At 47.7% G+C, this 12104-nt stretch overlaps 1 protein-coding gene across 1 annotated transcript in view; it reads right to left on the bottom strand.

Moving 5' to 3' along the window:
• LOC108550151 (mucin-19) overlaps nt 1-11438 on the bottom strand; it is a 15158-nt gene extending 3720 nt beyond the window's left edge. Inside the window, exons 1-4 of the mRNA XM_017903812.1 lie at nt 11371-11438; nt 3086-3170; nt 409-2649; nt 1-335 (exon numbers count right to left, since the gene is read on the bottom strand). Of these exons, the coding sequence (XP_017759301.1) occupies nt 1-335; nt 409-2649; nt 3086-3152 (2643 nt within the window). The 5' untranslated portion in view covers nt 3153-3170; nt 11371-11438. The remainder of the gene's footprint in view (nt 336-408; nt 2650-3085; nt 3171-11370) is intronic.
• Between the last annotated feature and the right edge of the window lie 666 nt (nt 11439-12104).

The following is a 12104-nucleotide window of genomic DNA, read 5'->3' as shown; positions in this document are numbered from 1 at the left end:
ACCGCTCGAAGATGATATAGTCGATGGGGCAGTTGTTTCGGTTTGTGCACTTTGTTGACTAGTAGTACCACTAACTTCGTTGCTAGAAGAATCTGGATCTGTAGTGTCTGGAGAACTAGACGAACTAGATCCACTTTTACAATTAGGAACGAGATAATCATGGTTGCAGCTTTGCAGAGTTGAATCCCAAGCTGTACCGGTGCCACACTGGAATTCGTACTTAGTAAACGTTGAACCACTACCGACGCAACGATAAAATTTACGACAATCTTCAGAATCAGGGAAGAACCCTTCCTTCGTGCATGTACCTGGCGGATTCGATGTTTCAGAAGTTCCTAAAAGACACATCAATAATTATTCTCCTGTCATCATTTAGATCGCCACATAAAAAACAAGTCATTAAAATACCTGTGGAACCAGGACTACCGGGTGTGCCAGAAGTACCGGGTGTGCCAGGGCTACCAGGTGTGCCAGGGGTACCGGGTGTGCCAGGAGTACCGGGTATGCCAGGAGTATCAGGTGAACTAGGGGTACCGGGTGTATCAGCAGTACCAGAGCTACCAGGAATTCCAGATTCTCCAGGAGAACCAGATGTACCAGATGACCCAGGTGTGCCAGGAGTGCCTGGTGTGCTAGGAGATCCAGGAGTGCCCGGTGTACCAGGAGTTCCAGGGCTACTAGGGATTCCAGATTCTCCAGGAGAACCAGGTGTACCAGGGGATCCAGGTGTGCCAGGAGTGCCAGGAGTTCCAGGGCTACTAGGGATTCCAGATTCTCCAGGAGAATCAGGTGTACCAGGGGATCCAGGTGTGCCAGGAGTGCCAGGAGTTCCAGGACTACCAGGTGTGCCAGGAGTTCCAGGACTGCCAGGTGTGCCAGGAGTTCCAGGACTGCCAGGTGTACCAGGAGATCCGGGGGTGCCTGGTGTAGCAGAAGATCCAGGACTGCCAGGAGTACTAGGAATTCCAGAACTACCAGGTGCACCAGGAGAGCCAGGACTGCCAGGTGTGCCAGGAGATCCGGGAGTGCCTGGTGTACCAGGGGACCCAGGACTGCCAGGGCTACCAGGTGTACCAGGGGATCCAGGGATGCCAGGAGTCCCAGGACTGCCAGGTGTACCAGGGGATCCAGAGCTACCAGGAGTCCCAGGACTGCCAGGTGTACCAGGGGATCCAGGACTACCAGGTGTACCAGGAGTTCCAGGAGTGCCTGATGTGCCGGGACTACCAGGTGTACCAGGGGATCCAGGACTACCAGGTGTACCAGGAGTTCCAGGAGTGCCTGATGTGCCAGGACTACCAGGTGTACCAGGAGAACCTGGTGATCCAGAAATTCCGGGTTCCCCAGGACTACCAGGTGTATTTGGAGTTCCAGGGCGGCCAGGTGTACCGGGAGTTCCAGGTTCGCCAGGGGGTGCAGGTGTGCCAGGAGTTCCAGGGGTTCCTGGAGTACCTGGAGTACCTGGAGTACCAGGTCTCCCAGGGGTTCCGGGTGTGCCTGGGGTGCCTGATGTGCCGGGAGTACCAGGCGTGCCGGACGTGCCTGGGGTGCCTGGAGTTCCAGGGGTACCAGGCGTGCCAGGCGAGCCAGAAGTGCCTGGTGTACCGGGGTTACCAGGGCTACCAGGTGTGCCAGGCGTACCAGGTGTGCCAGGCGTGCCAGGTGTGCCAGGGGTGCCAGGGGATCCAGACGTATCAGACGTACCAGGCGTTCCTGGTGTACCTGGTGTACCAGGAGTTCCTGGACTGCCAGGGGTACCAGGTTGTCCATTGGGATCTCCAGGTTGACCTGGTTGACCGGGTGTACCACTAGGATCTCCGGGCTGTCCGGGACTACCTGAATCTCCGTTCCATTGTCCTCCATTATCTCCAGTATCACCATTCCATTGTCCTCCATTATCTCCCGTATCTCCATTCCATTGTCCACTGTTATCTCCGTTCCATTGTCCACTATTATCGCTGCTACCACCTCCAGTCCCTGTACCTTCCTTGCAATCTTCCCGTGATACGGCCCAAGCATGATTACACCCTTCAATTTTTGGATCCCAGACTGTTCCAACCCCGCATTCAAATTCGTACTTAATGAATTTTCCAGAACCCTCGTCAACGCATCTGTAGAATTTTCTGCAATTATTCGAGTCAGAAAAGAATCCTTCACGAGTGCATTGTGTTTGCTCTTGGTCGTTCCCTGGTTGTCCACTTGTTACAGAAGGTTGGTTGCTCGTTGTCGGTGGACTTCTGGTAGTCGTTTGGTAAGATGTTTGCGGTGGTCCAGTTGTGGTTGTCGTAACCTGAGTCGTAGTCGTAGGTGGTGCAGTCGTGCTCGTGATAACTGCCTCCGTTGTCCATTGCGTAGCTGGTGCTTGCGATGGTGCTTCTGCACCCGAATCGATTTCATTATCGTATCCACCACATTCTGGACGTCCGCTGTCGTTCGGATGAGTACAGATATTACCCCTCTGAGGGGAAAACACTGTGCCAGCAGCACATTCGAATCTAAAATTCATTAGAGGTCTCCCATTTCCCCAATCGACACATCTGTAGAACGTCCTACAGTCGTGAGGATCAGGATGATATCCTTCTTCTACGCACGTGAAATCCTTCCTTCCTCTTCTAGGTGGATGTACACGACGATGGAAAGAATCGAGATCTAAAATAATAAGAATATTTACAAATAGCGATTATCCCTGAACGTGTTTCCTACGAAAGATTTGCAGTAAAAGATCAGAGTATTCGAGCTTAGTTCGTAGTACGTAGTAGACATAAAGAACTCTACATTAGTAAAGTTTCCTTCGATGCATTCAAGGCCATACGTTCCGTGCGAAACCAGTTTGAAGACACTGGGAACAACAACGTTGCTGATGGGGTTGACGGAAAATAAAAATGATGGCAATGCACCGTGGAATCAGTAAGCGTATCACGTGTTGTGCGAGCTGTGCTGTAAATGGGCTTGTCAAGAAAATAGATAGTTCACGCATTCCCTAAACGGACCTTCACCGCGAACCTTTCATGCCAGCTCAACCGCAACCCGTGAATACCTTAAACTAATTTTACTTCAAAGTTCGAATCAACGAAGGAGATCTTACCGAGTTCCGCAAACGTCGAAGAGACTAATATTACCAGCACCCCTAATGCTCGCACGTCCGTCCACATGGTTTCGATTCAGCGTATCTGCAAACAAAAGGACTCATCTGAATAAACACTGCGACAAGGATCAACGTGAATTTCATCAATCCCGAAAGACGATTTAACGGTGATCATAAATTTAGATCCAGCGATGTCCGAACTCCTATCGTTTTAACGGGATAGCACGGCGTGACGTAATCTGTTTCGTTTTCTAGGCCGAGAGGCGTGGATTTCCTCAGTTGAGAATTTCGCATAAACGACCAAAGATAAGCAGTCGAAGACAGTTACTCTTACGTTCTGCTTGGCCCACGTCCAATCTTCCTCCATCAATGGTGTCCGAAGGATCGTAACTGTCAGCCCCATCGTTTGACCCTGGCTGAAAATCATTCCCTGTCACCGACAGTTCAGGATCAAACGATTCTCAGTTGAACGGCGTCTCCGCGGACAGATTGGTGGCCCCGATTTTTTCCGCTGATCATCGACTGCTCGACAGACGTGCACGTGCTAGGGCAATGATTTGAATACGCGACCAGTTGCTGATTCACTTGTACAGTTACGTTAGCATCGATTTCCGACACGCCTTTAATGATTTAACGCTACAGCCTTTTTTCTCAGCCGATACCGCAAATCAGCGTTCCCGTGAACGGAATAAGGAAGACGAGCCCGCCGTGAATGTCTAGCTTCGCCGTCTTGGCCGAGCCGCAACCCTATCTGCATTGCAAACTCCTTAATTCCCATCGCGACGAATTCTTTCTATGCAGCGAGTGCAATGATTACCGGGTAACAGTAACAGTCTCGCGAATCGTTTATCGCGTAACAGTACTCGAGGTTCGACTAGCAATCGCGAACACCGATCGTCGAGTAGCCACGCTACCCACCACGAGGGGATTCCCGGCAAGCTCACCGACCTCTGTCACGGAGTATCATTCCGCGGATTTATCTCGCTGCACGTATAAGACGTCACGCGAGACTCGAGGTTTGCAGTTTCTCTACGGTTTATCGCGATAGAACGAGGAAAGAATCGTTCGGTAGAGGGATCCTATACCCTCGCCCTACACCTTGGTTAGCAATCTGCACCCACACGCGGCGAACGCCGGGTACTTCATAGGCGGAGTTGCATCGCTAGCCAACATTGTCAATCGCCTGACAGGCTATCGATGCGTTTAAAAATGGCAAGCACGGTATCGCGACGTTGATCCCATCAGAGAAATTTCATTACCGCTTGCTATCGGCCGCTGGCATCGCTGGGTCGAGCGAAATTTAGTTGTTCGGCCACGAATATCGTATTAATCATTCGCGAGATAATCGTAAAATACTACCACGACGTTTCTCTCCTCTCGCGCATTCGCGTTCCTTTTTTCATCTGCCTGGTTATCCGTGGCACGAGAGATCGATTCGAATCTAGATAAATTGCCCGAAGGCCCGACGCCAGCGATTAGGTCTCTAAAGTTTCACATCGTTAATCATCCTCGCGATTTATGCTTCTCTGTTACCCTCGCGGGACCTCCGCCTATGAGCAACACGCAATACGCGCCGGATGCAGCGAGGTGCACTGGATCCAGTGCCATAAATACCATTCGCCGATGCGGCAGCGGCGATGCTGCGCAACCTCGTAACGAATTGCACCGTGCACGACCTACGACTGGTCAAGATGCACGCGAATGTATGCGCGTAGCCGTCGAAAGGAAGAACGATAAATCCAGACCGGGGCCGAAAGTGGCGAACGAAGGTGTTCTCCAGTCAGAGAAGGGGAGAAAGCTAAGCGTTGAAAAGCTGGATCTCAACCGGACCATTCTGCCCGCCTCTGTGATCCTTTCTCCCGCTGACTAGAGTGAAAAGGGGATTGCATGGCCAGTGACATAACTCGAGAATGCGGCTTCTCCGAGTCCACTGCGACTCCGGAGCGAGAGAAGAGGAGAGAGTGTAGTGACATAACACGGCAGAGTCAATGTCAGTGTCAGCGATCTTGGCATTGAAGCGAGCTCACTGCTACCCAAATGGAAACTGGTCCGAGGTTTACACATCGAAGTGTATTCTTCGAATCCATTGGATCATTTTCAGTCACTACTGGGACATTTGCTCGATCGAAGTAGGCGATGGTACCTAAAACCAAAGGTTCAGAGTTAGGTCCCGTTAGGACGACGTATCTATGAGTATAGATTTTTAACGATGTCAAAGTAGAACTCGTAGGTCGCGGATTTGATCCGTAGCTAGTCCACGTGATTCGTCACGAATGGCCCGTGCGATTTGGGCGAAGCACTACTCTCCTCGTTGAATGAAACATTTCGCGCGGCGAGGGTTCAAGCCCCGTTCACACGAGATCCGTGCTTTGAATACCAATCGGCCGGTATCCCGTGCAGACGGCGTTCCCGATTCGTTCAGAATCGCGCGAAAAACAGAAGGATACGTTCCGTGGGTAGCATCTCAAGCAGCCTCGTCCGAAGACCAAGTGCTCCAGAATCGAGCAACAGAACTCCTGGAATTTTTGCATCTGCAGTTTCAGCGAGCGACGAAATTTATGACTGAAGAACCTGCCATGGCAAGTTCCAGCGATTCCTTTGGAATAAAAATCCAGGTGGGTACCAAACCTGAATTCGACCGAGATCACAGAAGGTCCTAATAAATGGTTCAGTATATAAATTAAATAAATTACGTTGTAAGTACTGTTAACTGTCGTACAAACGAAACGTTTATCGCGATGTTAACGTAACTAGGTTATTATCGACTCGATAATTTGTCATCGACAGAGCGCGGATAGCAATTTATCAGCCCCCGTTCGATCGCGAATGCACGAGCAAACACAAGTGTAGCTGGATGTCCGAAATGTAGCACAAGCGTCGTGAAGGTGTAAAGAGAGACGAAGCAGAGGGAACGATCACGGAGAAGGTACACGACTTATTTATAAAGCGATTGCAGCCTTTGCGCCACCTGCTGCTGCTGGCTGATCGCAGGACGAGAGAACTGGAAGAAGCCTTGGGACATTCGAAGGCCGGTCTGTATCGCGTACATCGTGCTCCTCTCCGGCAATTAAACTCGCTTTCAGAGCATATTTTCGTCGTAAAAATTATAAGGCTGCCGAATCACGGACTGCGTACGTTCATCTCCTGGTCCACGAAAAGAAGAGCCGGGGGATCGCCCTCCGAGAATGCTTTTTAAATATTCAAATATTCACAGCGATTTTACAGTTCCTTTTTTCGACGCTTTGAAAATAACTTGAAAATAACGACGAGAGGTAATTTGGAGAAGAGGCAAACGACTGGGAAGGTATCATTAATTGTACATCTTGCCGCGAGACCTGTGATTTAACGGTTCCACGGGCCAAAGGCACCCGGAAGCCAAGGAATTTCGGATTCCGGCCGAGCCATCAAAGTAACGATTTAATTAATGCCTTCCCTATCGGTGCACGAGGAGCGTAAACTCCAACGTCCAGGGTACCGCCTGCTCAGACGTCGGCCAACTTTGAGTCACTTTCGGAGTAAGTTAATAAACCTTCCACCGGATCTCCATCAACCTCGCCGCGCTTTGCACGTCCACACGTGCACAATGATGTAGAAATAATTCGCGAGGAGGATGGTAAATGACTGGTTTCTCGCGCGTCGCTTTTTACTCCGTCTCTCGTACTTTCTTTCTGTTCCTGTTTCCATTCTTCCTGCCAGAAGATACGTTTTCGCCGTGAACGATACGACAATCTTCTCGACGAAAGCCAGCGGGATTAGCAGCAAAGGGAAAAATGCAGCCGCGTAACTGTATAGTCGAAACGCGTGGCCTCGAATTAAAATCAATCGACCGATGAATCGCGGATCACGAATCAGGAAATCGAAGGGTACAGTTAGCCGTGTCGCTATCCTTGCGGGTGTTTCGTTCACGAAGAGCAGAGAAATGAAGAAGAAATAGCTGGATAACCCTGACAATTATCCTAATCGCCTGAACGTCCATCGTGCACTCTGAGGGTCTTCTTGGTAGACGAAAGAAGATTCTTGCACTGTTTTCACGAATCAAATTTCGCGATGCTTCGAACAGCGAGTTCTCGGATGCTCGCAAGGTAGAAGAACGTAGCTGGACCTTGAGGATCTTGGAATGGCCAGTTTGATCGAACCAGTTCTCGATCTGAGACAGAAACTGACGACCGACTGTTCTTCGAATCCATAAATGCCGTAGTTCGAAAGAGAAATTCTTGCATTCGATCCTCTTACCCGAAGGAGATCCAGTTCTCCATTCGATAGAGAGGAAAATTCGATAAAACGGGAAAAAGGAGGCAAAACGTAGAAAGATGAGAACTCGAGACGCTTGGCATTCCGTTTGCGAGACAGTCGAAGAGCCAAAGTAGTCGCATGCCTAATTGAACCAGTTTGCAAACGTCCGGAGGGGTGCTGGCAAATAACAGAGTAGCTAATAGAAGGATAGGCGGCACCCTGACGAAGAACAGCGCCGATGCAATCCGGTGCAGTGAACCTAGAGTGTTATGATGGCGTGCAATAAGTGCAGCCTTGCCGTGGAAAGTCGCAAGGTCGTTTCTTCTCCCACCAATTCTACGTTTCCCCTCTCTTTGGATATCCTCGTTTATCACCAATGGCGTAGGAGTTGCTTAGATAATTGAATCGTGTCAGGAAGCCGACACTTGAATCGATCAATTGGATAACGTCCCATTCCAGGCCGAATTGCCTACTCTTCGATGAACCAGCTCTCTAAAAAGATACAAGATATCGATGAACATTCGTTTCCAATTCTACGATAACGATCGAAACGTAGATTCCATCTCTTACGAAAGCCCTGCTAATCGAGATCGGTGAAACTCTCGATCTCGACGTCACTGAGTCGACTCGGGACGAAACATCCTTCACGGTTTCCATGGCAAACGTGTCCCTTGCCAGAGGTAATCGTATCCTCGGCGGCTCGCAATTAAAGGGATACTTGTAAATTGCACGCACAAGCCTACGCTTACCCTGTCGTCTTCATTTTTCCATTATCCACCTTATTCGCGACCGCAATCCCGCGTGCAACGCTGACCGGAGATTTATCATGCATCGCGGGCCTGGTACCAGCGAGAGGTTCAAGGCTCTGCACGCCCGTGCATCATGCTTGCGAGAAAATGAGAAATTCCGTAGGGCTATTACCGGTGACGTAAATAGAGCGTAATTACAGCCAGGGTACATCAATGAAGGAGATAACATGAACGAATGGGCCTTCTTTCGAGCTATTAATTCTAGATAATCCGTTGCACATGATTCCATCGCGTGAGAAGATTATGTCGCGTTTTCGACGTCAGGGGAAATCGAATCTCCATCCTTTGATTTATATGGTTAGTATCGTTGTCGGCCATGTAGATGTCTTCGAGACTTTTAAGGGTTATCAACGACCGTTTCTTTTAAGGGTTATCATCCTTTCTGGATGAGACTCGTGCTACGTAACAGGTGTCAATTGCTATTCAGGTTAATTGGAGAACGTGGAGAAGCAACGTACTTGCGGAGATCGTTCAGCATAATCGTGATTGTACCAAAGGTGAGAGCAGGAATAAAGTTGTATCGTTGAATAGATTCGTTCTACAAGAAGAATCATCAGTAAATAATAGCGTGAGTCACTATCACGGGATTTTTCTGTCCTCCATGAAAAATCGGCTTCTAATCGGAATTCTGGAATCTCCCGAGGTTGCTCTTCGATCGGACACGATCGTTAAAGTCTCGTTAATGATGGAATGTTTTCTCCTGTTACGCGTGATCGTAATAGTTTTCCAATCCCTTTTGTCACTTTATTGGACTGCGTGCGTTTCAGAATTCATACAGGCGCAGAGTCAGGCGAGAAAGAGTAAGAGGCTTAAACGATTCGTCGATTAAGCAACGCGAAACGTATACTCCGGCTTTCTTATCGACTCGATTAATTTTTAATCGTCTTCTTATTGCACCTGACAACGAAATAAACCCGTGGGTGAGAGAAGGACTGCACTCACCGGCTCGTAAACCGCGCCAGTGGAATGTCCTTCGCGGATTCCCAGTTTTTATCGTGAACCCGGGAAGAATGGCTCGTTGAAGGAAATGAAAAACCATAGCTTGCATCCGTGTCTCGTGCAAACGTGCGTTTCACTTATTGCACCTTGCAACTGTGTTTAATTTCATCGAGTGTCACATATCTGCATGATATTGTATTGCGGCCATTAATAAAACGCTGAGCAATATATACGTATACACCAAAACGATATTCGCGTTCTGGTTGCAGGCTGAAGTATCAGAGACCATGGGGACTTTGATGAGACCATGGTGACTTTGATGAGACCTCCTGCTACCTTCGAGCATGCAGATGATTATTATAAAAGACACATTAATCGTTTCCTTCTTATTTATATTCAACGAGGTCTGCCGACGATTACTCTAGCTCCCAAAATATTTTTCGTCGGCCTTGCAAAATCGCTCCATTTACGGTGACGAGGATCGTGACGAGGCAATGTCGAGGACGAGCAGTTGCATCGGGCTCTCCTGAGGCTCCTGCACGAACGACTCAATGCCAAAAGATGGACGAATCGTTTCGACTGGTTAAGCGGAATGCCTGGCCGATCCAAATACAGCTCGCGATTTTCGGGCCGGTCGATGCGACGAGAATCGGCAATCGACCTGGGAATTTTCGGCTGGCACACGTCCGACCGCTGACACGTTGTAACTTTTGTATATCGTGTCTGTAACCCGGTAAAACAGTTACGTGACTCTGGCGAACGTAAAAGGTACACGGTGCCGGTTATTTTTCGGCCTCCTCGGGCAATCGCACGATTATCAGAGCAGTGCGAAAAAATTCCCAACTTTTGGTTTTACATACAGAGGTACTTCAGATTATATCTAGCCGACCTTTAATGTGTTTATGACACTGGCGCTTAGTTTTTTTCAGATACCGTATCGTTTATCATCTTGTTTGCGATGTGTGTAGTTCCGTAGACGATTGTAAACACAATGGCAGTTGATAATGTGCATATTCATTTTCTGTGTTCCTTTCGTGATTTAAGCCGATAGAAATTACGCTGATGTCGCTGAAATTATTTTCTTTGTTCTTGATGTCAGTGTCGCTGCGAAACGTATACCATACGCAGAGAATGATATGTGATGTATCATAGAGGACGTTCTGCTTTTAAGAGTCAACCACGAATCGGTGGGTTTAAAATTTCGAGATAGGGAAATGGTAACAATAATTGGTGTATCTCATAAACATAATTGTTGGTATACCTAAAAAATAAGAAATTACTGATATCGATAAAGAATAAAAAAATAATTGAAATTATTTCAGATATAAAAATATGAAAATATAAGATAAGAAAGTATAAATAAATTTTCTAGGTCTAATAAATTAATAATTTCTAAAAGGAAGAAAGAAAGTAGGCTTGCCATTCTCATTGCTACTCTGATATACCTATAACGCTATTCGCGTGTTGCATTCTAATCGAGACAAATTACGACATCGTAGCAATCGGCAATCGAAAAAATTGATCGAATGTAATTACAAGATCATGGTACCGAGCAACGTATTAATCAGTCGCTGAATCCGTTCAGAAGTCAAGCTTTCGATCGATCTATCCCCGCTTCCTTTCATCGAATTAAGAGCCGCGTATTAATTAAGCGTATCGGCAGAGTTTAATAGCGATATATGTATGCAAGGTCTCGACGTGAGGTGTGTTACATTAATCCTACTAAATTTTGACGTCACCGTTACACGATTATTACGACACGTGAAAAAGATGCTAAACAGGCAAGTGAGTCAACGAGAACGACAAGAGGCCTCGAGACCACTCCAGTTATCAAACGTATCGTAATTAGAGAACGATTGGGACCCGTTCAAAGTCCTGTCCAAATCGTTTAGGAGTTCGACTTCCAAATCTGTACTAATCTATTTCCTATAGCTACTCGTCCGCGGCTAATCTGTTTTCCAACGATGAGTCAAATATTACGACGAGTGGTATTTGGAACACACGTCGTGAGGTTTACACACGCAAATCCACGTTCACTCGAGAAATGGTGAGACAATAGGGCTTTAACGAGTCTCAAACATTTCTGTTTTCAGAGAAATTATTCAGAGAAACACCGTAAAATTCACTGACAATGTAGCACTGTGGCAGCTTCCAGTCGACTCGAAGCAGATCACTCGCGACATGATGCTTTGCCAAAAAGAAAAGAGATGTTTTCTGAAATGGAAGCGTTAATTCCTGTCCCGCGGGGGATCGAGTAAAATAGGAGAAAGCCGACAACGACGAAGGAAAGGAGCAATTACTCACCTGTACGTAGAATCAACGTCGAACTGAAAAGTCCTCTTTAATTCGAACAGGTGCTCCTCATCTCGCGATAGGTTCCTAATTTCCAATTTTCCACGTTGTGGATTCACGATCCTCCGTGTGCCGCGGGATGCTCGAATGTGACGCGAGCCGACGTGTTTTCAGGAACTATTCTGGAAATCGGTTGCCGATCGTGGCACGTTCTCGAGAGGGAGTAAGTCCTGAGGACGCGGATGGCTCCTACTTATAAAGACTTGGCCAAGTCTTGGCTCTCCAATTGGCTTCCACGTGTGTGTTCAACGTCTACGTAAGTCGGTACCCCCTGCACGTGCGTAGGTATGCGTGTCTGCGTGTACACAAGAAGGAATCGTGGCTTCGTCCAGGTGGAAGGGGGCACAAACCGTGTTCCGATCGTTATACGCTCGATGCTGTTACACATTACACGGAGCCAATGCTGAATCGATGAACGGATATCATCTTGGACGAAATCGGTTCTCTTTTTCCCCGCTGAATCATTTTCCCTCCGACTTTCACGCTTCTAGACAGTTATAGACCAAGTAAAAGTTGTAGAGTTTCGTTCTGCTAAAAAAGACACAAACAGACGAGGACCATTATTATAAATATATCAGTGTAAACATTTTATCGATATTCTGCAATACAATTTTACCTGTGAGCGAAGAAGAATTGACTATTCGTATACGTATGTTGATCTGTGTACAATCGTATGAAACAGGTTT

The sequence above is a fragment of the Eufriesea mexicana genome, unplaced genomic scaffold (assembly GCF_001483705.2).
Source record: "Eufriesea mexicana isolate 0111107269 unplaced genomic scaffold, ASM148370v2 scaffold2551, whole genome shotgun sequence".
Taxonomy (NCBI): Eukaryota; Metazoa; Arthropoda; class Insecta; order Hymenoptera; family Apidae; genus Eufriesea; species Eufriesea mexicana.
The sequence above is the reverse complement of the archived record's forward strand: the minus strand, read 5'-3'. Positions and strand labels throughout refer to the sequence as shown.